We start from the raw sequence: 21,579 nt of genomic DNA on the forward strand, positions 1-21,579 counted from the left end.
ACAACACACTCTTCATCACAAGCCTTTCCACCACATCCACAATTGTAACCATTCCTCATTTTTCGGGCTCACCAGTTATTACCACAGAGAAGTTGAATAGACAAAATTATTCTGTCTGGTCAGCAGCGATCGAAGTTTGGTTTCTTGGACATGACCTTGAGGATCCTTTATTAAAGACCATGTCAACTATTCCCGAGGGAAATCAACCTCTTTGGTGAAAGGTAGATGCACAGTTACTAAGTTTGTTGTGGCAGACTCTACCCTTGATGCTTATATGTTTACCTCTTCATGAGTGTAGTGCTCTATGGACTCGGGATCATGAGTTGTATACGAGTGACATCACTCGTATTTATGATGTGATTGGTGCTTTGTTCAGTCTACGAAAGATTGATTTAGATATGACCACCTATTTGGGTAAGCTCCAAGCTTCCATTACTGATTTTAACGAGTTGATGCCATTTGATACATATACCAAGAAACAACAAGAGCAACATGATCAAATGTTTACTGTTCTCTGTCTTTAGGGGATTCGACCAGAACTTGAATCAGTTAAGGCATAGATTCTCGGCAGTGCCTCTCTACCTGCTTTGATAGAGGTATTTGCCGAGTTACTTGTAGTCTCTTTTATTACTACTGATCATGGCACGTCTGTACGTGGAGATCACTTTTGCCCTTTCTACTACCTAGACTGATTCTCATCCTAGTCATGGAGGTAATTCAGGTGGATGCCGTGGTGGTGGTGGGTGTCCTCAGTCCCAATGCTCTTATTGTAATTGTCTTGGTCGTACTTGGAAGACTTGCTATGGCTTACATGGTCGCCCACCTCAAACAGCTAGTACTGCTAAAATTATTGTTGGTGCTTCAGAGGGTTAGGTGTCTATTACACCTAGTGATTCCTCACCAGTGACTATCTTCGAGGGAGAGTATGCTCATTTCGTTCAGTTTTGGATAGCACAACAGGCCACTTCACTTGTCACATCCCTTGCTCACATCGGTAACCCTACTGCTTGCTTTACTAAGTCCTCATCTTTTCTTAATCCATGGATCTTTGACTTCGGCGCCACCAATCACATGTCTGGTAATCGTTTTCTTCTATCCCATATTCAAACTTTGAAGTCTCTACCTCTTGTTACATTGGCTATTGGCTCTCACACCTTAGTTGTGGGTATCGACACAACATCACTCCTTCCTACTTTATCATTGTCATATGTTTTAGATTTACCATAGTATTCCTTTAATTTACTTTCTATCAGTTAACTCACTTGTAGTCTTAATTGCTCTATAACTTTTTCGTCTGATCTTGTTCTTGTTCAGGATTGGAGGACTGGACAGATGATTTGCATAGGGCTTGAGTCTCAAGGACTCTACTATCTGTCTCACCCTGCTTCATCAGTGTCGTGCATAATGGCTGCTAACCCATTACTTGTCCATTGTCGGTTAGGGCATCTGTCTCTACCCAATCTCAAGAAGATGGTTTCTAGTCTCTCCAGTCTGTCTTCCTTAGAGTGTGTGTCTTGTCAACTTGGGAAACATAGTCATTCTTTCCCGACTAGAGTTAATAAATGTGTTAGTTCTCCTTTTTTAGTGGTCCATTCGGATGTATGGAGTCCCAGTTGTGTTAGTTTCAAACAAGGTTTCGGTTATTTTGTAACCTTTATTGATGATTTTTCTCGAACATGGCTATATTTAATGAAAGACTAGAGAGCCATGTATTTCTGTTCCTCATTAAATATAGCCATTGTTTTAATATTATTTAGTTGTTTTTTAATGATTGCATTTTTAATAATTTATATTTTTTTGTGCTTATAAATGTTTGTTGTCTTCATTCCATTTATATGTGCTTTGATTCGCTTAAGCATGCACTTAAGCTTTGTAGGCCTTCTGCTCTTTAAGTGTGCTTAGTGCTTTTTAAAACATTGGTAATATCATGTGTTACATTATTATATGTGCATTGGCATGAGTATGATTGCCGGTATGCATTTGTTGCATTTGGAATGAAATGAGTCACTCGTCCTATGATTCATTGTTCACTGGTCTAAGGCATCCAAATTGACTTTATGCCATGTATGCTAGACCAAGTCTTGTGTGAGGCTTTCTTGACAGGCATGGACATAAAAGCCTAGTGAAGGGGCTATTTGGGAAGTGACTTGTGGACCATGGGGAGGAAGTGATTGTAGCCTTATGGTCAAGGGGTTCCCAGATGACCGTATAAAGATGGTTTTCTGGTTTGAGACTTGGTTTTTGCCTGCATGCATGTGATATTACTAGCTCATTCTGGTATTTTTAACATTTTTCACAGATGTACATATTAGAGATAAAGATCATGAAGATGTCTAGAGGCTTTACTTTAGGGTGTACTACCAACTAGGGCTTGTGACTATTTTGTGACTGGGTTACTGTTTTGACGTAAAAATATAATAATTTAACGAACTCAGTCTAATATGCTTTGAGTTTGACATGGGTTGTACTTATATTATTATTTCACAGTATGTATCAGGGCCTGTAGTGAGAGGCCAAGATGACAATTATATGTTGATATTTTATGGGAATTGATGAGTAATCTAATGGTATAGTGATGTTGTGGTGCACCTATGTCATAGATGGATTGCCTTAAATGTTTAGAGAGAGACCCTTGATATTGCATGATAAAAGAGGAGACATGATGAGTAAAGAGTTGGTTTGTAAAGAATGTGTGTTCATAAAGGCTTAGACAGTCTTAAGGCAACAGTTGACTCTACTGTGCATCTCCAGAGGAGCTGGATTTTTGGTTGTCGGGGAAAACAGTTGACTGGGAAGGCCAAAGTTTCTGAAAGGGCATCTGTTGTTGGGGAATAGTTGACTACTGTGACGGTCATCTCAATCAATTGTCTAAGCAGAATGTCAAGAATCGTCTGTGGAAGGGAGTAGTTGCTTATGGGATTGACTGTCCAAACCAGTGACCAGATTAGGTAGATGATAGGTAAAGCCTGACCACACGTAAATAATAATATAAAGGAAAATTTACATGTATCCTTGAGGTTTAAGATAATTGCAAAAATTACCCTTAATGTTTGAGAAAATATAGCGAGTACTCACTAAGGTTTAATGCTATGTTGTAATTTCTCCCCCTTAGTTAACCCCAATTAAATATTCGTAAATGACCAAAATGCCCTTATATTTAAGAAACTCTCCCCCCCCTTCTCTAGTGACCGAACCACCACCAAATGCCATCACTGTCACTGTCACTATCACTATCGTCATCGCTTTTTTCTGACATGTTTTTCTTCTTTTCCCTTTTTCTTGCGATCCAATTGCCTTTATTCTCACCACTGCCTATGTAATTGTCACCACCATGGCCATTGCCACCAATCGCCTCTACTCTCGTCCAGCATGAGATAACTCTTTTTTTTTTCTCTTTATTTCTGGCAATCAAACCATCTGTATCTGGGTTTAATGTAAACCTTTATCTAGGTTTGATTGAACACAAATGTAGGAAAGGGTTCGAATTGAACCCAGATGAGCTTGCATCTAGGTTTGAATGCCTTTCGATTTCTAAAAAGAACTTAATGGCGACAGTGACATAAGGGTGTATCTCTCTCTCTCTCTCTCTCTATTCCTTGAACTCAAATCTAGGTTTGAGATGAACATCTAGATTCCACATTTGGGTTCAAGATGCATTTGGACGATGAACCCATCTAGGTTTATTTGAATCTGCTGCGGTGAACCCAAAATCCAGAATCCATATGGTTTCATTGCACATCGGCACGAAACTAACCTCGTTAATTGTTTTATTTTTAGTTTTTTTTTTTTTCTAAAATCAGAGGAGGGAGGAGAGAGTTTTACCCCTTGTATGTAACAATAAGGGAGGTTATTGTTATTTCTGAAACGTGAAGGGTGGTTCCTACAGTTATGTCAAACCTTAGGGGTGGTTATAGCAATTTTGCTTCATGTAAAAGGTAAAGTTATCCCTTCATCTACGTCCTTAATTTTTTAGATTAGATGATGGTTAACAATTTAGTGGAAGTGTTCTAAGTTTTTTTAGAATTTTTAGAGTTCTTGTTGGAGATTTATGATTTGCTAGATATTTATCTCTTTTATTTTTCTATATTTTTATATTCAAGTGATTAGATTAGGTTTGTTAGAGGAGAAGATAAGAAGATAAGATAGGTTTGTTAGGGAAATATAAGAAATAAGAATCTCCTTGATTATAGGAGATAGAGATAAGATCGTAGTTCTGAAAGGCGCGAGGCGCAAAAGGTCCTGGAGCCTGAGGCGTGAGGCGCACGAGGCGAGGCACACCTTTTAGGAAAAAAACTCAAAATCTTGTAAAATCATAAACAACTATCAAATTATCAATAATAACACATTCATATCATTCATGATTCATTATCTTCAAATTCTATAAACTAACAACATCAAAGTTAATTCATTCATCATGCAAATTCTAAACTAGAAACATCATCAAAGTTCAAACTTAAAGTCTCAAACTTTACGAAGTGGTTGACGACATTATTGGGCTGTTGCAACACAGTTTCAACTTCCACAAAATTCTCCTAATGATAGAAATAAACTATAAAGACTTAAAAGAGATATCAACAACCAGCTGCCAGCAAAAGAAATTAGGCAAAAATGCAAGAAATAAACAAATAAAATACAAGTAAAAAACTTACAAGATAGGAGAAGATCGTGGGCAGCCTTAGCAGCTTCAACTTGAAGAAGAGATGAGAAGAGAGGCAAGGAAGAGAGGAGAAGACCGTGGGTAGAGGAGAATAGAGGAAGAAGGCGCAGCTGGAGAGGAAATTAAGAAGCTAGGAGGTGTGCGTGGCTGGATAGGAGAGGAAGAGAGGAGGCAGGCGTTGCTGGAGAGTGGAGAGGAAAGGAAGAAGAAGATCAAGGGGTTGCGGCTGGAGAGGAGAGGAAGAAGAAGATCGGGCGAGCTGGCTGGAGAGGAGAGGAAGAGAGGAGGCAGGTGCGGCTGGGGCTAGAGAGGAAGAGTAAGATCGGGCGAGCTGGAGAGGAATAGAGGAGGGTGTCGCGGCTGGAGAGGAGAGGAAGAAGAAGATCGCTGGAGAGGAAGAGAAAGATCGGGCGAGCAGCGAGCTGGAGAGGAGAGGAAGAGAGGAGGCAGGCGCGGCTAGGGCTAGAGAGGAAGAGGAAGATCGGGCGAGCTGGAGAGGAAGAGAGGAGGGGGTCGCGGCTGGAGAGGAGAGGAAGAAGAAGATTGCTGGAGAGGAGAGGAAGAGAGGAGGCAGGCGCGGCTGGGGCTAGAGAGGAAAAGGAAGATCGGGCGAGCAGCGAGCTGGAGAGGAGAGGCAAGCGCGGCAGATGCTAGAGTCTGGAGGAGTGAGGAGCGATTGGGCTGTAAGATTTAGTTAGAAGACCTAGGTTTCATGAGGCGCGCCTCACGCCCTAGCGCCTAGGCGCGCAAGGCGAGGGCCTCGCCAAAACTGCCCCGCCTCGGCCCAGGCGAGGAGCCAAACTGGCGCCTCGCGCCTAGGCGCGCCTTTGATAACTATGGATAAGATAGGTTTGTTAGGAGAAGATAAAAATAAGAATTTGCTTATCGGCTGCAAGGGATGGCAATTGCAATCGAAACCGTGGGGAATCGAATTGGTCAACGCGGTTAAAAACCGTTTAACTGGATAATAGTTTGGTTTGGAGAAAAATCGAACACTGTTTCAATGGGTATGGTTTGGTTATGGTTTTCACTAAATCCAAACCAAAACCCAAACCAAAACCGAACCGAATGTGTGGATAACCAAATCAAACCGAACCAAATATACATATATATATAATATATATTTATTTATTTAATATATTATATATACACATAATATATATTGACTAATACATTTTTTTACAAGTATTTTAACTAATGCATTACAAATATATAAAATATTTAACATTTACAAAGTAATTAACAAATAAAAATAAAACCTAATCTTAAATTATTTTATTTTTATCAATCAAATAATTATATCCAAGAAATTTGAAGTTAATTTGTAGCTTTCTGCAAAAAGAAGGTAACTTTATTAGAATTTGTCTTTGTTTGTTATGGAGTTATAAATTTTTTTTATGAATGCTATTTGCAAGAGTTTGTTTTTGTTTGTTGGTATGGATCAAACTAAAAAAACGATGGTTAAAATCGAAACCAAATCGAAACCGAATGGTTTGGTTATGGTTTTTAATTTTTAAAATCAATGGGTAATGGTTTGGTTTTGGTTTTAGTAGTTTAAGTTTGGTTTGGTTATGGTTATGGTTTTGGCAAAAATCGAAACCAAACTGAACCATTGCCAACCCTAGCTGCAACTCCCTGAAAGGATTGGAATCCACCCGGTCTTCCACGTATCCCTCTTGAAGAAGTCTGTAGGACCCCATGACTCAATCAGTCCAGAGTTTCCCTCCTTAGAGACAGACCCTCCAGAGCCGTTGGCTGTGTTGGATAAGAGAGTCATCTACTATGGCTCTCTACCCTTGACATAGGTGCTAGTGCAATAGACCGACCACCATCCAAACCACACCACGTGGGAGTATCTACTGGAGCTGCTCACACAATTTCCCCAAGTGATCAGACTATTGTAATTTCTTGAGGACAAGAAATGTTTTTAAGGGAAGGGGTTTTGTCACGCTCCTAGGGTAGAATTGTCTATTACTTTAAATTCTTGTAATTTCCATTATGTTGAGTAGGAGTACTGGAGCCGTTACATGCTATTGGGTAGGAGGATACCTTCTAGAAGGCCCCTAACCACCTATATATGTAAAGGCCACATGCTTCTAAAAAGGCAATCGATGAGAATATTCTGATTTGCCCCTCTCTCTTTTCTGTTATTCTCTCTCTATTCTCTCCCTTTCTCTTTTTCCTTCTCACAACAACTAGCAAATTCCTCATCGGAATTCTGTCATCGCCCTTGTCAGTACATTTGGCACCGACAAAGGATATAGGGAAGAAAGGATAAACCAGTCTTCAAAATAGATAAGGGAATCCAAGTTCAAATTCATTCAAATTTGTAATGTAGTACATTTAAATTTGTTGTAATCTATTCCTGTAATTTAGGAGAGTTCTAAGGATATTTTTGTATATATAATTCACCATCTGGATCAATGGAATGGAAGGAGGAACATTCATAGTTCTCCTATTCATTTTTCATGGTATCAGAGCCACGTTTTTGTGGCAAACGTTTCCTTCTTACCTATGAATTTTAGAATTCCTCAAGTCTACGACATGGCTAAAACTCAATCAGCCAGTGAGACATCTGCTACCGTCCGTCTTTCAACAAAGAATAGACAAATTCCAGCCATTCCAATAGCTCTTTACAGCCACAACCTTCAGATTACTCAGCATAAACTGAATAGAGCTAACTTTAGAGAATGACCCCAATCAGTTCTACTGGTAATTCGGGGAAAAGGGAAGGTTGGTTATTTGACCAATGCAATTTCTAAGCCTAGCACATAATAAGCAACCTATGGCGTTTGGCAGGCAGAGAATGCCACTATCATGGCCTGGTTGGTCAATTCAATGGAACAAAAAATTGGAAGAATATACCTGTTCTACAAGACAACCAAGGAAATTTGGGAAGCTATACAAGAAATATACTAAGACATGGAGAACACTACTCAATGTTTCTAGATTTGGTCTACTATTCGAACGACAAGGCAAGTACTAATTCTGTTACTGAATATTACAATACTCTTAACAAAATTGTGGCAGGAGATGGACCTATTCTATTAAGTCACTTGGGAGTGTTCTGAAGATGGAAAAAAATATGACAAGATGATAGAAAATTAGGGAGTGTTTGACTTCCCACACGGCCTCAATTTGAATCTAGATGAAGTTGGAGGTAGATTACTTGGGATAAAGCCTTTTCCATTTATAAGGGAAGCTTTTGCAGAAGTTAGACGAGAAGAAAGCAGGAAGAAGGTTCAAATCTAGATGAAGTTGGAGGCAGATTACTTGGGATAAGGCCTTTTCCATCTATAAGGGAAGCTTTTGCAAAAGTTAGACAAGAAGAAAGCAGGAAGAAGGTGATGCTAATTGCATCAGGGCCTTCCAATAATGATGTATACACAAAACCCCATCAGCCCTGGTTACTTCACAAATGAAATCACCTAACACATCTAGAGGAGAGTCCCAGAAGGATAAATAGTGGTGTGACCATTGCAATAAGCCATACCATACAAGGGAGACATGCTGGAAAATTCATGGAAAACTAGTAAATTGGAAGCCAAAGAACCAGAGGAAGGGGGGTCAATCTGCCTATATGGTAGAGGCCAAAGCTGGAAAACCAACTAATCTAACTCTCTGAGCAGATCAGTTGGAAGTGTTACATTAGTTGTTAAGCCAGACCAAGGTGATTAAATCTGAAGCTGCAGATAATCCTAATCCGATAGTATCTTTCGCCAAACATGGTACATCTAGATACTCCTTAATCTCTCAAAAATTCTCTACAGACTACTGGATAATAGATATAGGTGCTTCGGATCACATGATCGGTTTACTTAAGATGTTATTAGATTATGAACCTTGTGATTAGGGTATAACTATTTCTATGGTTGATGGCGCAACATCTATCGCTCAAGGAGAAGGAACAACTTTTGTGGTAGGCTTAATCCTAAAATCAAAGCTATATGTGCCTAATTTAAAATGTATCTTGCTATCAATAAACAAACTAACTAGAGAAAAAAGCTATTTAGTAATATTTTTTTCCATCTTATTGTGAATTTTAGGACCTATCTTTGGGAAAGAAGATTGGTAGTGTTGAGAAAAAAGGAGGTCTCTTATCATATTTCAAGGCTTGGTCATTCTCTTGGATCTAGGTTACATATTTGATTCTCTTGGATCTAGATTACATATTCGATCCTCCTTGTCTACTATTTTAGAGTCTAAAATCATGTTTATGAGTTTTGTATCCTTCTCTTTTCATTAATAAAAGGTGGCATATTTTTCATTGTGAACAACATATCCTCGCTAAATAAACCAAAAGCTCATATCCAACTCATATCTATAAGTCTTCGAAACCATTTCATCTAGTCCATATTGATATTTGGGGACCATCAAGGACTCCCAATTTAACTAACATTCATTGGTTTATCACATTTATAGATGACCATACAAGAGTTAGCTGAGTGTTCTTAATGAAAGACAAATCTAAAGCTTATCTTGTCTTCAAAAGGTTTCATCAAATGGTAAAAAATATCTTTCCATCCTCAATCCATGTGTTACGCTCAGACAATGCCATGAATATTTTTCCAATGACTTCAACCATTACCTAATTGAGCATGGTATCATTTACCAAAGCTCATGCCCTTACAACCCTCAACAAAATGGGGTAGCAAAAAGAAAAAACTGTCATCTTCTTGAGACTGCAGGGGCTATCATGTTCACTTATTCAGTACTAAATTCCTACTAGGGAGAAGCAATTATCATAGCCTCAGATCTCATTAATCGACTTCCCTCCAAGGTTCTAGAATTTAGGACTTCCTTAAGTGTTTTTCTTGACTTTTACCCTCATCATACTTGAGTCTTGAATTCTCTTTCCTTGAAGGTTTTTGGATGTACTGTCTTTGTACACAAGTACCAACCTACTCAATCCAAGCTTGAACCTAAAGCTCTCAAATGCACATTTATTGGCTATTCTCCTACTTAGCAAGGATATAAGTGCTACAACCCTACTACCCGTGCTTTATTGTGTCTTGTGATGTCTATTTTCTCAAGCATCAACCATTTTTTTAAAAGGGTGATTTTTGCAAGGGGGCACTCCTAGTATAGAGCAATATTGGGACTCCACCATATCTATTCCTACTTGTTCTCCTCCTACCTCTCCTTCTACTTCCCTACCTGCTCCTGAACTTGTTCCTGAACCACCTCAACTTGTTTCTAAACCAGTCCCAATCCTTGTTTCTACCCAAAGCTATCAAGGGGGAGATGAGAACACCTAGATTTAGGAGAATGATTAGGCTTCTGACAAACCACCATTGGTTTATTCCAGAAGACCTTGTGATCCTCAGTCAGTCCCATTGTCTAATCTAGAGATAAGTTTAGATGCTGGGGTTATGGAAGATGTTGGTGCTGTGGAAAGTTTGGAATGTAAAGGATTTGATGACTTAGATATCTTAATAGCACTAAGGAAATGGGTGAGATCATGTACCAAACATCCTATTTCCTATTATTTGGGTATTCACACCTATCTCCTCAGTCCAGGGTTTTCACTGTCAGCATTGATGATATTGTAATTCCTAGAGATATATACCATGCATTACATGATGAAAAATGGAAGGCAACAGTTATGGAAGAGATGCAGGCTTGAGAAACCAATGACACTCGGGAGGTTGTGAGACTACTTGATGGGAAGAAAATTGTGGGCAACAAGTGGGTATTTACTGTGAAGTACATGTCAGATGAGAGCATTGATAGGTACAAGACTAGACTAGTAACCCATGGGTTCACACAAACTCAAGGACTTGATTACGAGGAAACTTTTGCCCCGGCAGCGAAGCTAAATTCTATCCAGGTGCTACTTTCATTGGCTGTTAATCTAGGTTGGAAATTACACTAGTTGGATATCAGAAATGTTTTCTTGAATGGTGAACTAGAAGAAGAGATCTATACGAGGATTCCACCTAGTTTTGAGACAGAGGATACAAGGGAGAAGGAATGTAAACTAAAGAAGTCACTATATGGCTTTAAGTAGTCACCTAGAGCATGGCTGAAGAGGTTTAGTGATACTCTAAATAGGCTTGGATACAAGCATGGGCAAGTAGATCATACTCTATTCATAAAACTTGAAGTAGATGGGAGAAGAACAATCCTAATTGTATATGTGGATGATATTATCATCATAGGGGATAACAACCAAGAAGTTGAGAATCTCAAGAAGCAACCAAGGAATGTATTTAAAGTGAAAGATTTGGGTGAATTGAGATATTTCCTTGGAATGGAAGTGGCTATAAGTAAATAAGGAATTTTCATATCCCAAAGGAAATACACAATAGATTTGCTAAAAGAAACGGGCAAACTTGGGTGTAAACCTACCAATACTCTTCTAGAACCCAATTGGAAGAATAAAGATGACAATAGAAGTGAATACCAAGCGGATAAGAGAAGATACCAGCGCCTAATGGGAAAACTAATCTACTTATCTCTCACTCGTCCTGACATTAAATATGCAGTAAGTATTGTTAGTCAATTTATGCATTCACCCACAAAAAGACACCTTGAGGTAGCACACCACATCCTTAGGTATCTCAAGGGAACACCCGAGAGAGGACTAATGTTTAGGAAGAGCCAAGATAGGGGCATTAGTGGATATGTAGATGCAGATTGAGCTGAATCCATTGAGGATAATTGATCTACAACAGGGTATTACACTAAACTATGGGGGAACTTGGTTACATGGAGAAGCAAGAAATAACGGGTAGTGGCTTGTAGTAGTGCAGAAGCAAGGTATAAAGTCATTGCTTAAGGCATATGTGAGGTTATTTGGTTAGAAAAATTGATGAAGGACCTAAACAATTATAGTTGTTTTGAATCAATTAGAGGCAAGCTGGGAGTGATGGATAGATTCACCAGCTTGAGGGGGAGTGTTGGAGAAGATAAAAGAAAAGGAAGATTGAATTAAAGTTGTGGACGAGTAGATTAGGAGATAAGGTTGGTGTGAGAAAAGATCAGAACAATTCAAACTAAGAGGATGTCACAACCTTGGGTATTATAGGGGCAAAGCTGTAATTGAGTTACAATTACAGTTAGGGGGTATTTTTGTATTTCGGTTACTACACATGGGTGTTGGTATTATGTTATTTTCCCTTTTTGTCTTGTAGCTTAGTTGGTTAGAGAGATTTGTTTGATAGCTAAGTGAGGCTATATATATTGCCTCAGCTGTAGGAAGGGGATATGCTGAAAATGAATTGAATACTCTATTTTCTCTCTAATATTTCTCCTCTCTCTCTCTCGGTGATCTCCTCCCTTACCTTCTTGCTGATTTCTCCCTCTCAACTGATCTCTTCCCCAAATTCTTCTCTTATCATTCTCGATCTTCCTTTCATACCTTAGCTCACCTCCTGGGATCATGACAAATGGTATCAGAGCTGTTGTTCTTCGGCAGTGGTTCATAGGCAGAATTTGACAGCGGTCTAGCTAAGCAATTTCCGATCGGTTATAGGCTATGGCTTCCCGACGTGGTTAATTAACAACGCCGATCTCTCAGTTGGAATTGTAGAGGAAAGGTACAAGGTTTGACTGGTGAAGGCGGAGCAGCAGGTTGATTCGCTGCTGTTCTCCGAGTTGTATAGTCTATCAAGGAAGGTGAAGCAAAGCTGGTAGATCGCGACTAAAGTAAGTGGTGTATAGAAGCGGTTTCAGTGTCGAAGTTCGGGTGACTTTGGAAGCTATGAGTAAGGTGATCTCAATTGGAATGAAGAGCAAGCCAAGCGACTGCCAGCAATCTAGACAGCGAGTGCGATTTAGCAAGGCGATTTCTGTAACTTTCGGTGCGAATTTGGAAGCGAAGTGGGAGGTTGACTCTCGGCTGCAAATCTCGGTAATTCTTGCTCGTAACTGATGTGCAAAGCGAGTTAAGCGATTTTCGGCTTGAATCCGACAAAGTGTACTGACTGCATCAAAGTCGATCAGCATAGAAGATAGATTCTGCTGGGCGATTCTGAATTGGTTAGTGATTGGGTTAGAAGGAGTCGGCCGGAGAAGATTGTTGAATTCGTAGCAATCGCGAGCATAATGGATTCTGGCCAGCGACAACAGAGACGCTGGTGTTGGTCGGTGATTGGGCGGTAGCTGCATGGCTGGGCTTTCAATTCGAGCTGAAGGTAGGTCTAGTTGAGAAGACTTGAAGGCAACTTGGCTGGGTGGTGTTCCAACGACTCTGGACATCTGGAAGGTGATTAGGCGCTGGGAGGTGTTAATCTCCAAGCAAACGAGCACCCTCAACTCGAACTTGGAAGGTGTCGCAGGTGAGTGACCCTCGGCCAATTCCGTTACCATCCTTAGCCTTCAATTCCAGTAGCTTGTGTAAATTACAGTTGTCCTAGTAGCTAGATCCAAGTCGTCGTGTGTGATTGAGGCTTGGCTGTTGCTCCTTAGCAACGGATCTCGGCCACTGCCCAGCTTCCGATTCCTCTTACTACTGTTAAATTCTGTGGGGTCTTGGCCAAATTATAAGAGGCTAAAGTCCAAGATTGCAAGACTGATTGGGTGGTAGGAGGTGGACGAACAATTCTGGCCTAGATTGAGAAGGCTTAAGGCGACTTGTAGGGCTCCTGTGAAGGGATTGAGCAGCGAATCAGTGAAGAGGAATTTCTCAGGTGGTAATTCCAATAAAAACATCTGAGTTGTAAGTAAGGGGAAACAAGATGCAAATTTCGGCTGTGAATTATTGTTAACCTCTTTCGAATTGCCTTGGCTATTGAATTGTGTTGAGGCTGTGAGCGAAGGGAAACAAAGGTTAATTTTGGCTTTGAATTTTGATTTAACTTGTTTGAAGAAGAGCGGTATGTATTGGTCTTCCAAGTGTCATGTCCGTGAGATGTTGACCATGGGAAGCAGGGTACACATGAATCAAAAGGGGTCTCAATTGCAGTCGAATGATGCTGCATTTTTAGTGGTTAATTTTCAAGCAAGAGAGCAGCCTCAATTGCAGCGGAACAGCGCTGCATTTTCAGTGGGGAGTCCTACTCGTGAAGCTAAGGGTGACAGTGCATGCATGAAGCAGAATGCTTCACTTTCAGCTGGAATGGACTTCAATGGCAGCCAAAGAAGGCTGCATTTTCAGTTGACAACAAGGATAAGCAGCAGTGTAGCCGGAAGAATCAAACATGGGGAAAGAAGTTTGAGAATGAGTCTAGCCGAAGGGACAAAGGAACAAGCAGTGGGATTCATAAAGTGTGCGAGGAATTTGGTCGTATGTTCCACGAGAAGCTACAGGAGTTTGTAATGATATTAATCAAGAAGTATCATTACAACTTTTCCATTGAATACTTCGATGATTATTGTGGGAGTTTTAACAAGGAGGAATTCCTTAAAGTGGAGCAGCCGAAGGAGGACAACCTTACTGAAAGTAAATCCTTGGTGTACTCCAGCTACCAGCAAGTAAAAGTATTTCCACTGGAGGAGGCCCCTACTGAAGATATGAATGGGTCTAAACATAATACTCCCTTGGTCTTGGCTATGGAAAAGGCTGAGGAGTACATGGAAGAAGAGGGTAAGGAAGAGGAATTGGAGAATGACAATCTCTCAAGCGCTCTTACTAGTGCTAAGACACTTGATTCTATTGATTTCTGGAAGCAGCAGAAAAAGGAGCCAGAAAAGCCTCTTCACCAAGTACTTGAGGAGAAGGAACAAGGGATTGCACTGGGCACTTTGCTTGGAACATCTCACTTGTATGACATTGGCACGAGCACTCAAGACAAAACAAAGTTAACATTGCAGCAAGAAGAGTTGGAGATAATGTATAGGTTTTTACTTGCAGAGAGAATTGAAATTCTGTCCATAATTGAAAAGGATGGGGTTGTAGGGCTGACGGCACATTTGGAACCATTTTTAATGGCACTAAGGAAGAGGCGGATGGCTGAAATTGGGGTGGCGTCAAGACATAATTTTGTTATTGCTGAGGAGAAAGAAACAAGAAGGCAAAAGAAAAGGGAAAACAAGATAAGAAGAAGGAAAAGCGAAGAAGAAACCATTGGGTGAATATGGGCATTGGATAAAGAAGCAACGGCTAGGTGGTAATAAGTTTTTTGGGGACAAGAAACATTTCCGGGGGGGGGGGGGGGAATTGTCACAACCTTGGGTATTATAGGGGCAAAACTGTAATTGAGTTACAATTACAGTTAGGGGGTATTTTTGTAATTCGGTTACAGCACATGGGTGTTGTTATTCTGTTATTTTTCCTTTTTGTCTTGTAGTTTAGTTAGTTAGAGAGCTTTGTTTGGTAGCTAAGTGAGGCTATATATATTGCCTCAGTTGTAGGAATGGGATATGCTGAAAATGAATTGAATACTCTATTTTCTCTCTAATATTTCTCCTCTCTCTCGGTGATCTCCTCCCTTATCTTCTTGCTGATTTCTCCCTCTCAACTGATATCTTCCCCAAATTCTTCTCTTATCATTGTCGATCTTCCTTTCATACCCTAGCTCACCTCCTAGGATCATGATAGAGGATAAAAGGGAAGAAAGTATAAATCAGTCTTCAAAACAAATAAGGGAATCCAAGTTCAAATTCATTCAAATTTGTAATGTAGAACATTTAAATTTGTTGTAATCTATTCCTATAATTTAGGAGAGTTTTGAGGATATTTTTGTATATATAATTCACCATCTAAATCAATGGAAGGGAAGGAGGAACATTCATAGTTCTCCTATTCATTTTTCAGTTTAGTCCCACATTCCTATTGGGGAGAAGCTATCCTAGCTGCATTTTACCTAATAAACCGTCTCCCTTCTAAGACACTTAAAATTTCAAACTCCTTTGAGCATCCTCCCTGATGACTTCCCAAACACAAAAATCCTCAATTCATCACCACCAAAGGTGTTTGGGTGTATTGTTTATGTTCATAACTCTCAAACAAATCCAAGCAAACTCTAGCCCAAAGCTCTCAAGTGTGTATTTGTTGGTTATTCACCTACCCAAAAAGGGTATAAATGCTATTTTCTAAGCACCTAGAAGTTCCTTATTTCCTATGATGTAACCTTCTTTGAGAGTAGGTCATTTTATCTCCAAGGGGAGAAATCCCAAGAAGATATGTCTTAGGATCCATCCATCTCTCTTCCAGTTCCCACTGAAAGTTGTCTAGTTCCTCAAACTAGCCCTAATTCAACACTTGAAGTAACTAGGGGGAGACTAGGTTATAAACAAACCAACCTTGGTTTATTCGCGAAAACCGAGAGATCCTCAACAAGGCCAATCATTGGATTTGGGGCAGGTTCCTAGTACTAATGAGGGAGCAGTTATTGATAATTTGGATTTGTCTATCGCTCTTCAAGATGGGGTAAGATCATGTACAAAACATCCTATTTCTAACTACTTGGCTTACTCAAAATTGTCTCCACAATTTGCTGCTTTCACCACTAAGGTTGATAGTGTTGAGATACCCAACAATATCTATGAAGCACTCAAAGATCCCCAGTGGAAGGAGGTAGTCTTGGAAGAAATGAGAGCATTACACATGAATGGCACTTGGGAAGTTATAGACTTGCCAGAGAACCAGAAAGTTGTTGGAAGTAAATGGGTATTCACAGTTAAGTATAAGGCCAATAGAGACATTGAAAGGTATAAAGCACGACTAGTTGCTCAAGGCTTCACATGTACGGGATTGACTATGAGGAAACATTTGCACTAGTGGCAAAGCTGAACACAATTCGAGTTCTTTTATCTTTGGTAGCTAACCTAGATTGGGAACTCCATTAGCTTGATGTAAGGAATGCATTCCTATCCTAAATGGTGACTTAGATGAGGAAGTATACATGAGAATCCCTCATCGATTCAAATCTGAAGAAGAGAAAGGGAAAGTATGTAAATTAAAAAAATCTCTATACGGTCTCATGCAGTCACCCTGAGCATGGTTTAAAAAATTTAGTACGACACTCTTTTGGCTTGGATATAGGCAAGGGCAAGTGGCCATACGGTCTTCATCAAGATGGGAGGAGGGAAAAGATCTATACTGATCATATATGTAGATGACATTATCATCACTGGTGATGACACATACCAACTTTGGCAACTCAAGCAGTAGTTGAAAACAGAATATGAGGTTAAAGATCTAAGGGACTTGATATATTTTCTCGACATGGAAATTGCAAGAAACCATAATGGTATTTTCATCTCTCAACAGAAATATACTCTTGACTTACTAAGAGAAATCAGGAAATTAGGATACAAACCAGTTGGGATTCTGCAACAAGGTTGGAAGTGGAAGCTAGATGAAAATGATCCTCCTGTAGACAAGGGAAGGTACCAACGACTAGTTGGAAGACTCATCTATCTATCTCCCACAAGGCCTAACATTGCCTTTGCAGTTAGTATTGTTAGCCAGTTTATGCATTCCCTAACTCAACACCATCTAGATACCGTGGGACACATCCTCAAATATCTCAAGGGAACTCTAGGTAGAGGATTGATGTTTCGAAAACATGAAAAGATGAATATTGAAGCTTTTGCAGATGCAGATTGGGCTGGCAACATGGAAGATAACAAGTCAACTTCGGGGTTTTACAGAAAGCTGTGGGGGAATTTAGTCACGTAGAGAAACAAGAAGTAGACGGTGGTGGCTAGGAGTAGTGCTGAAGTAGAATTTAGAGCCATTGCACAAGGCATATCCGAAGTTATTTGGCTAGAGAAACTTAATGGATGATCTACAAATATCTATTTCAGCCCCTACACTCTACAGTGATAACAAGTTTGCCATAAGCATTGTAAATAATCCGATACAATACAATCGAATGAAACATGTTAGAATCGACAAGAGTTTTATTAAACACGAGCTTGAAGAAGGGGGATTGAATTATGTCACATTTCCACTCAAATGCAGGAAGCAAATGTTTTCACAAAGATACTACCCAATCTTGGCTTTGAACTTATTCTTCGCAATTTGGAAATGGTGAACATCTATTCTTTAACTTGAGGGGGAGTGTTGGAGATTTATGATTTGCCAGATATTTATCTCTTTTATTTTTTTGTATTCAAGTGATTATATTAGGTTTGTTAGAGGAGAAGATAAGGAGGAGGTGTAGAGAAGAAGATAAGATAGGTTTGTTAGGAGAAGATAAGAAATCAAAATCTCCTTGATTATATGAGATAGAGATAAGATAGGTTTATTAGAAGAAGATAAAAATAATTATCTCCTTGATTATAGGCAGTGGTGGAGCCACATATGGTCAAGGGTGTGCCATTGCTCATCCTGAATTTTTATTTTTTTAGTTAGTTAAAAAATAATTATTAATTTAAAAAAAAAATAATAGATGAAAGTCACAAAATGTATTCAACACGACATTCAAAAGCTTTCGGTCTCCATCTCTCACTTCCTTGGTCTCTCATCATTCTCTTTCACTATCGCCGATCAAGTAAAATTGGTCATCGAATGCTGGTTGATGATAGTGTTTTCTCCTTCTTCAACATCTCCTTTTCTATTTTGAATGTTTTGAAGAGATTTAGGACTGAATTTTAGGCCTTTTTTAAAGGATTTAGGGGCTTAAGGTTGGGGCTTTTTTGTTTTTTGAAGAATTTAGGGACTGATTTTTGAGGCTTTTTTGAAGGATTTATGGTCTGAATTTTGGGGCTATTTTGAAGGATTTATGGACTGATTTTTTGGGGTTTTTTTTGAAGTATTTAGGGACTGATTTTTTGGGGCATTTTAAAGAATTTTAGAATTGCAATTTGAAGGATTTTGGGACTGTATTTTGAGGCATTCTTGAAAGATCTTAGGTTTGCTTTTTTTTGCATTCATGAAGATTTTCCTGGTAGCCTAGTGACGACAATAGCTCTCATTTAGTCATTCCTCCACTTAGCTCTCCATCGGATGCCAAGACAACTATTTTGAGATTGTTTATTGGGATTGTAATATATGAAAACGCGTTGAGAATAATTGTAGTAATTTATCAATATATATTTTTTAATATTATGTTATTTCAAATTTTCTTTTGCTATTTAATTTTTTCCCACCCAGGTAAAAACTTTTGGCTTTGCCACTGATTATAAGAGATGGATTTTTCCTTGTTTTGAATTCTTAGGAGATAGTTGTCAAATCTGTATATATACATGTGATCAGCTCAAATGAAAAAATCAAGAGAGAAGAATTCATTCTTGAATATCTCTTGTTTCAGTTTTATTATTCATGAACTTTAAGAGTATTCAGAATGTTATGCTTTTGATTTGTCTTTTCATTTTATTTTATATTCCTAGTTTGGCAAGGTTACATGAGTATAACTTACATAATGATTTTATTCAATTTTATGATTGCCAGAAACTGTCTAAAAGCAAATAACACCAATGGATTTTCTTAGAACTAAGTGGACTCTGAAGTTTCTGTTGACTGCATGCTTGTCCTTCAGTATATTTATTTATTTATTTTATGCAACTTATTTGAAGCCTAACCTGTGCACGCATCGGGTTTTCCATCTTTGCTTGTTAAAGCCACTATGCGCATGAAACTAAAAATAGCTGGCTTCACTTTTAGGCTTATACATGGACGGTGATGATGTGCTCCTGGCAGACATTGGAACAGAAGTGGCCCCAAAAAGAGATGAATGGATGACAACACTGCCTCCAGAAAGAAAAGTAAGTATTAGTGTCATGCTGGATAAGTCCTCTATTAGTGTCATGTTGGAATAGGAAAAATAATTTGTATGGCATGTTGGTTGTCTGTTCTGTTCATTTGTTAATGCAGTGACAGGAAATGCATGGAATTTGCTTAAACTTACAGGACACGACAAAACGTAGGTTGCAGCAGCAATCCATTCATGAAACTGAATGGTTGCTAATTAAATTAGAAGTAATATGTCACGACTAGGGGTATAATTGTAATTGGCAGGCATTTACCTTGTATGAGCCATTTAGCTAACTAAAAGGGGTTAGGCAGGTAAAGGCATAACTAACAGAAACTGTACAACAGCTATCTGTTATGGCTGTTATGTTAGTTGGGTGGTTGAAGTAGTTGATGAATTGTGCTAGAGGCTCTATAAAGAGACCTACCGCAGCAAGGAAGGGATCATCGAAGATATTAATCAGATCATCTCTTTCTCTCCCCCGTTCTCTCTTTCTTGCATTCTGTTTTTTCAAATTATTGTGATTGCCCAGCCCTAATCCAAGGGCTTGAAAATTGTGGTATCAAAGCCGGACGAACTAATTGTGGGGATTGTCGGCATAATCTTCACGATGAGGAAGGCGTTGGAAGAAGCTGGAGACGGCTATTTCGGTGTGATCGAAGAGGAACTGGAAGGGGTAGTGCGATTGAGGATTAGGGGGATATGGCGGAAGGTACCAGATTGAAACAGTTGGAGATCAAGATAGAGGCTTTGGAGTATGGAATGTCACATACCCTGGAGGTGATGGTACAAAGTGGGGAGGACATGGTGGAATTGAGGGACACTGTGTGAAGGGAATTGGAGAAACACTGGGAGGTGACGGAGAAACACCAAGAAGCATTGCAGCGATGTCAAGAAACGATGGAGTAGTACAGGCAGAGGCTCAACATGCTGTCCTCCCTGCCCCAATTCCAGTTGTTGCCAGAATTTTCGCCAAGGCAGACCACCGACCCAATTCTTCTGCACCAGGTTAATTGTCCAAGAACGGAGGGGGTTCTTAAAGTAGAAGACCAGCCTGCAAACAAAGAGACCCAGGTGAGAAATCTGCAGCCCATGACTCATACTCATTCCCCTATGCCAAGATTGGAGATTCCAATGTTTGAGGGGGAAGAAACCAAGGTGGTGGACAAGGAGATATGAGAGATTTTTCCAGTTTTACAGGATTCCAGAAGAACAGAAGATCAATTTGGCCACAACTTACTTGAACAATGTAGCTGATTCTTGGTATCAAGGGTGGATCCAAGATGAAGGGAATCAGGGTAGCTGGACAGATTTCGCTGAAGGGTTGTGTGAGCGATTTGGAGATAAGAGCATGGCTGTTGTAATAGAAGAATTCAGTAAATTGAAGCAAGAAGGGACGGTTGTGGAGTGAAAATTCCTAGGCAAACTTGACTCTAGTAGAATGGCCCATCGTGTCTTGAGAACAATGAGGCTGCTTGTTTGCAACAATGGCTTGGGCAGCCTAACGCTTCCTCTCCGCCTTAGCTTCCATCTTCTTGCGTGCAATATTCACAAAATGCCCCATCTTTTCAAAAAAGGAAACAAGATGTTAATAAATCAAACTACCATAGAAAATGAAGAAAACTGAAAAAGAAGAAAATACCCATAAGAGAAGCATACTCTTGTAGGGGCATGGAGGTGTGCTAGTAAACCTCCCCCCTTCTCTTGCTTCTCCTCTCCCTCCACACCCCTCAAAAGAGGATGCATCATTAAAAGAAAAATCAAAGGACTCAGAAGGGCCCTTAATGATGTCCAGAGGAGAGTTGCCTCCCTCATCAGGAGAATTGACTGGTGAACCTTCCTCCACCATTGGAGACACTGGAAGGTCAATAGGGATCTACGCATTTGCAGTAGGTAGGCCCCATCTGGCCGGGACTATATTCTCATGAGTATCACCTCGTGAAAAGCAAGAGGGACTCGTGGGGTCAATCACTCAATGGCCTTAAAGCAGCGAGGAGGAACATCCTTGAGAGGAGGTAGGCGAATCTCATGTACCTACCTCTCTCCATCACAACACCATTGAAGAGAGGCATTCTAGCTCGCTGGGGGTCTCACCACAAATCACCTGTCGTCGAAGTTTTTAACTTTGTTAGGGTGGTTAGGAAAAAGCTTTCTAACTCTTGGCAAATGTTAAAGGCTATAAAAACTGGCGCGTTGGTTAATCCTCCAAACACAGTAAAAATAGCCACCAATTGCCAATCCTCGAAAAGGCCACAGTAAAAACTCGAACGTTGGTCAATCCTCAAAAAGGCCATCCCAAATTTGAGAAGAGCAAATCGATGACCAGTTGCCACAGAA

At 39.8% G+C, this 21,579-nt stretch overlaps 1 protein-coding gene across 1 annotated transcript in view; it reads left to right on the plus strand.

Annotated features, from left to right (window-relative positions):
- The window catches only part of LOC127807988 (uncharacterized), a 69,646-nt gene that overhangs the window by 45,768 nt on the left and 2,299 nt on the right, over nt 1-21,579 (plus strand). Inside the window, exon 9 of the mRNA XM_052346274.1 lies at nt 19,155-19,255. Within this exon, the coding sequence (XP_052202234.1) occupies nt 19,155-19,255 (101 nt within the window). The remainder of the gene's footprint in view (nt 1-19,154; nt 19,256-21,579) is intronic.

This window comes from Diospyros lotus, chromosome 8 (assembly GCF_014633365.1).
Source record: "Diospyros lotus cultivar Yz01 chromosome 8, ASM1463336v1, whole genome shotgun sequence".
In the NCBI taxonomy this organism is placed as follows: domain Eukaryota; kingdom Viridiplantae; phylum Streptophyta; class Magnoliopsida; order Ericales; family Ebenaceae; genus Diospyros; species Diospyros lotus.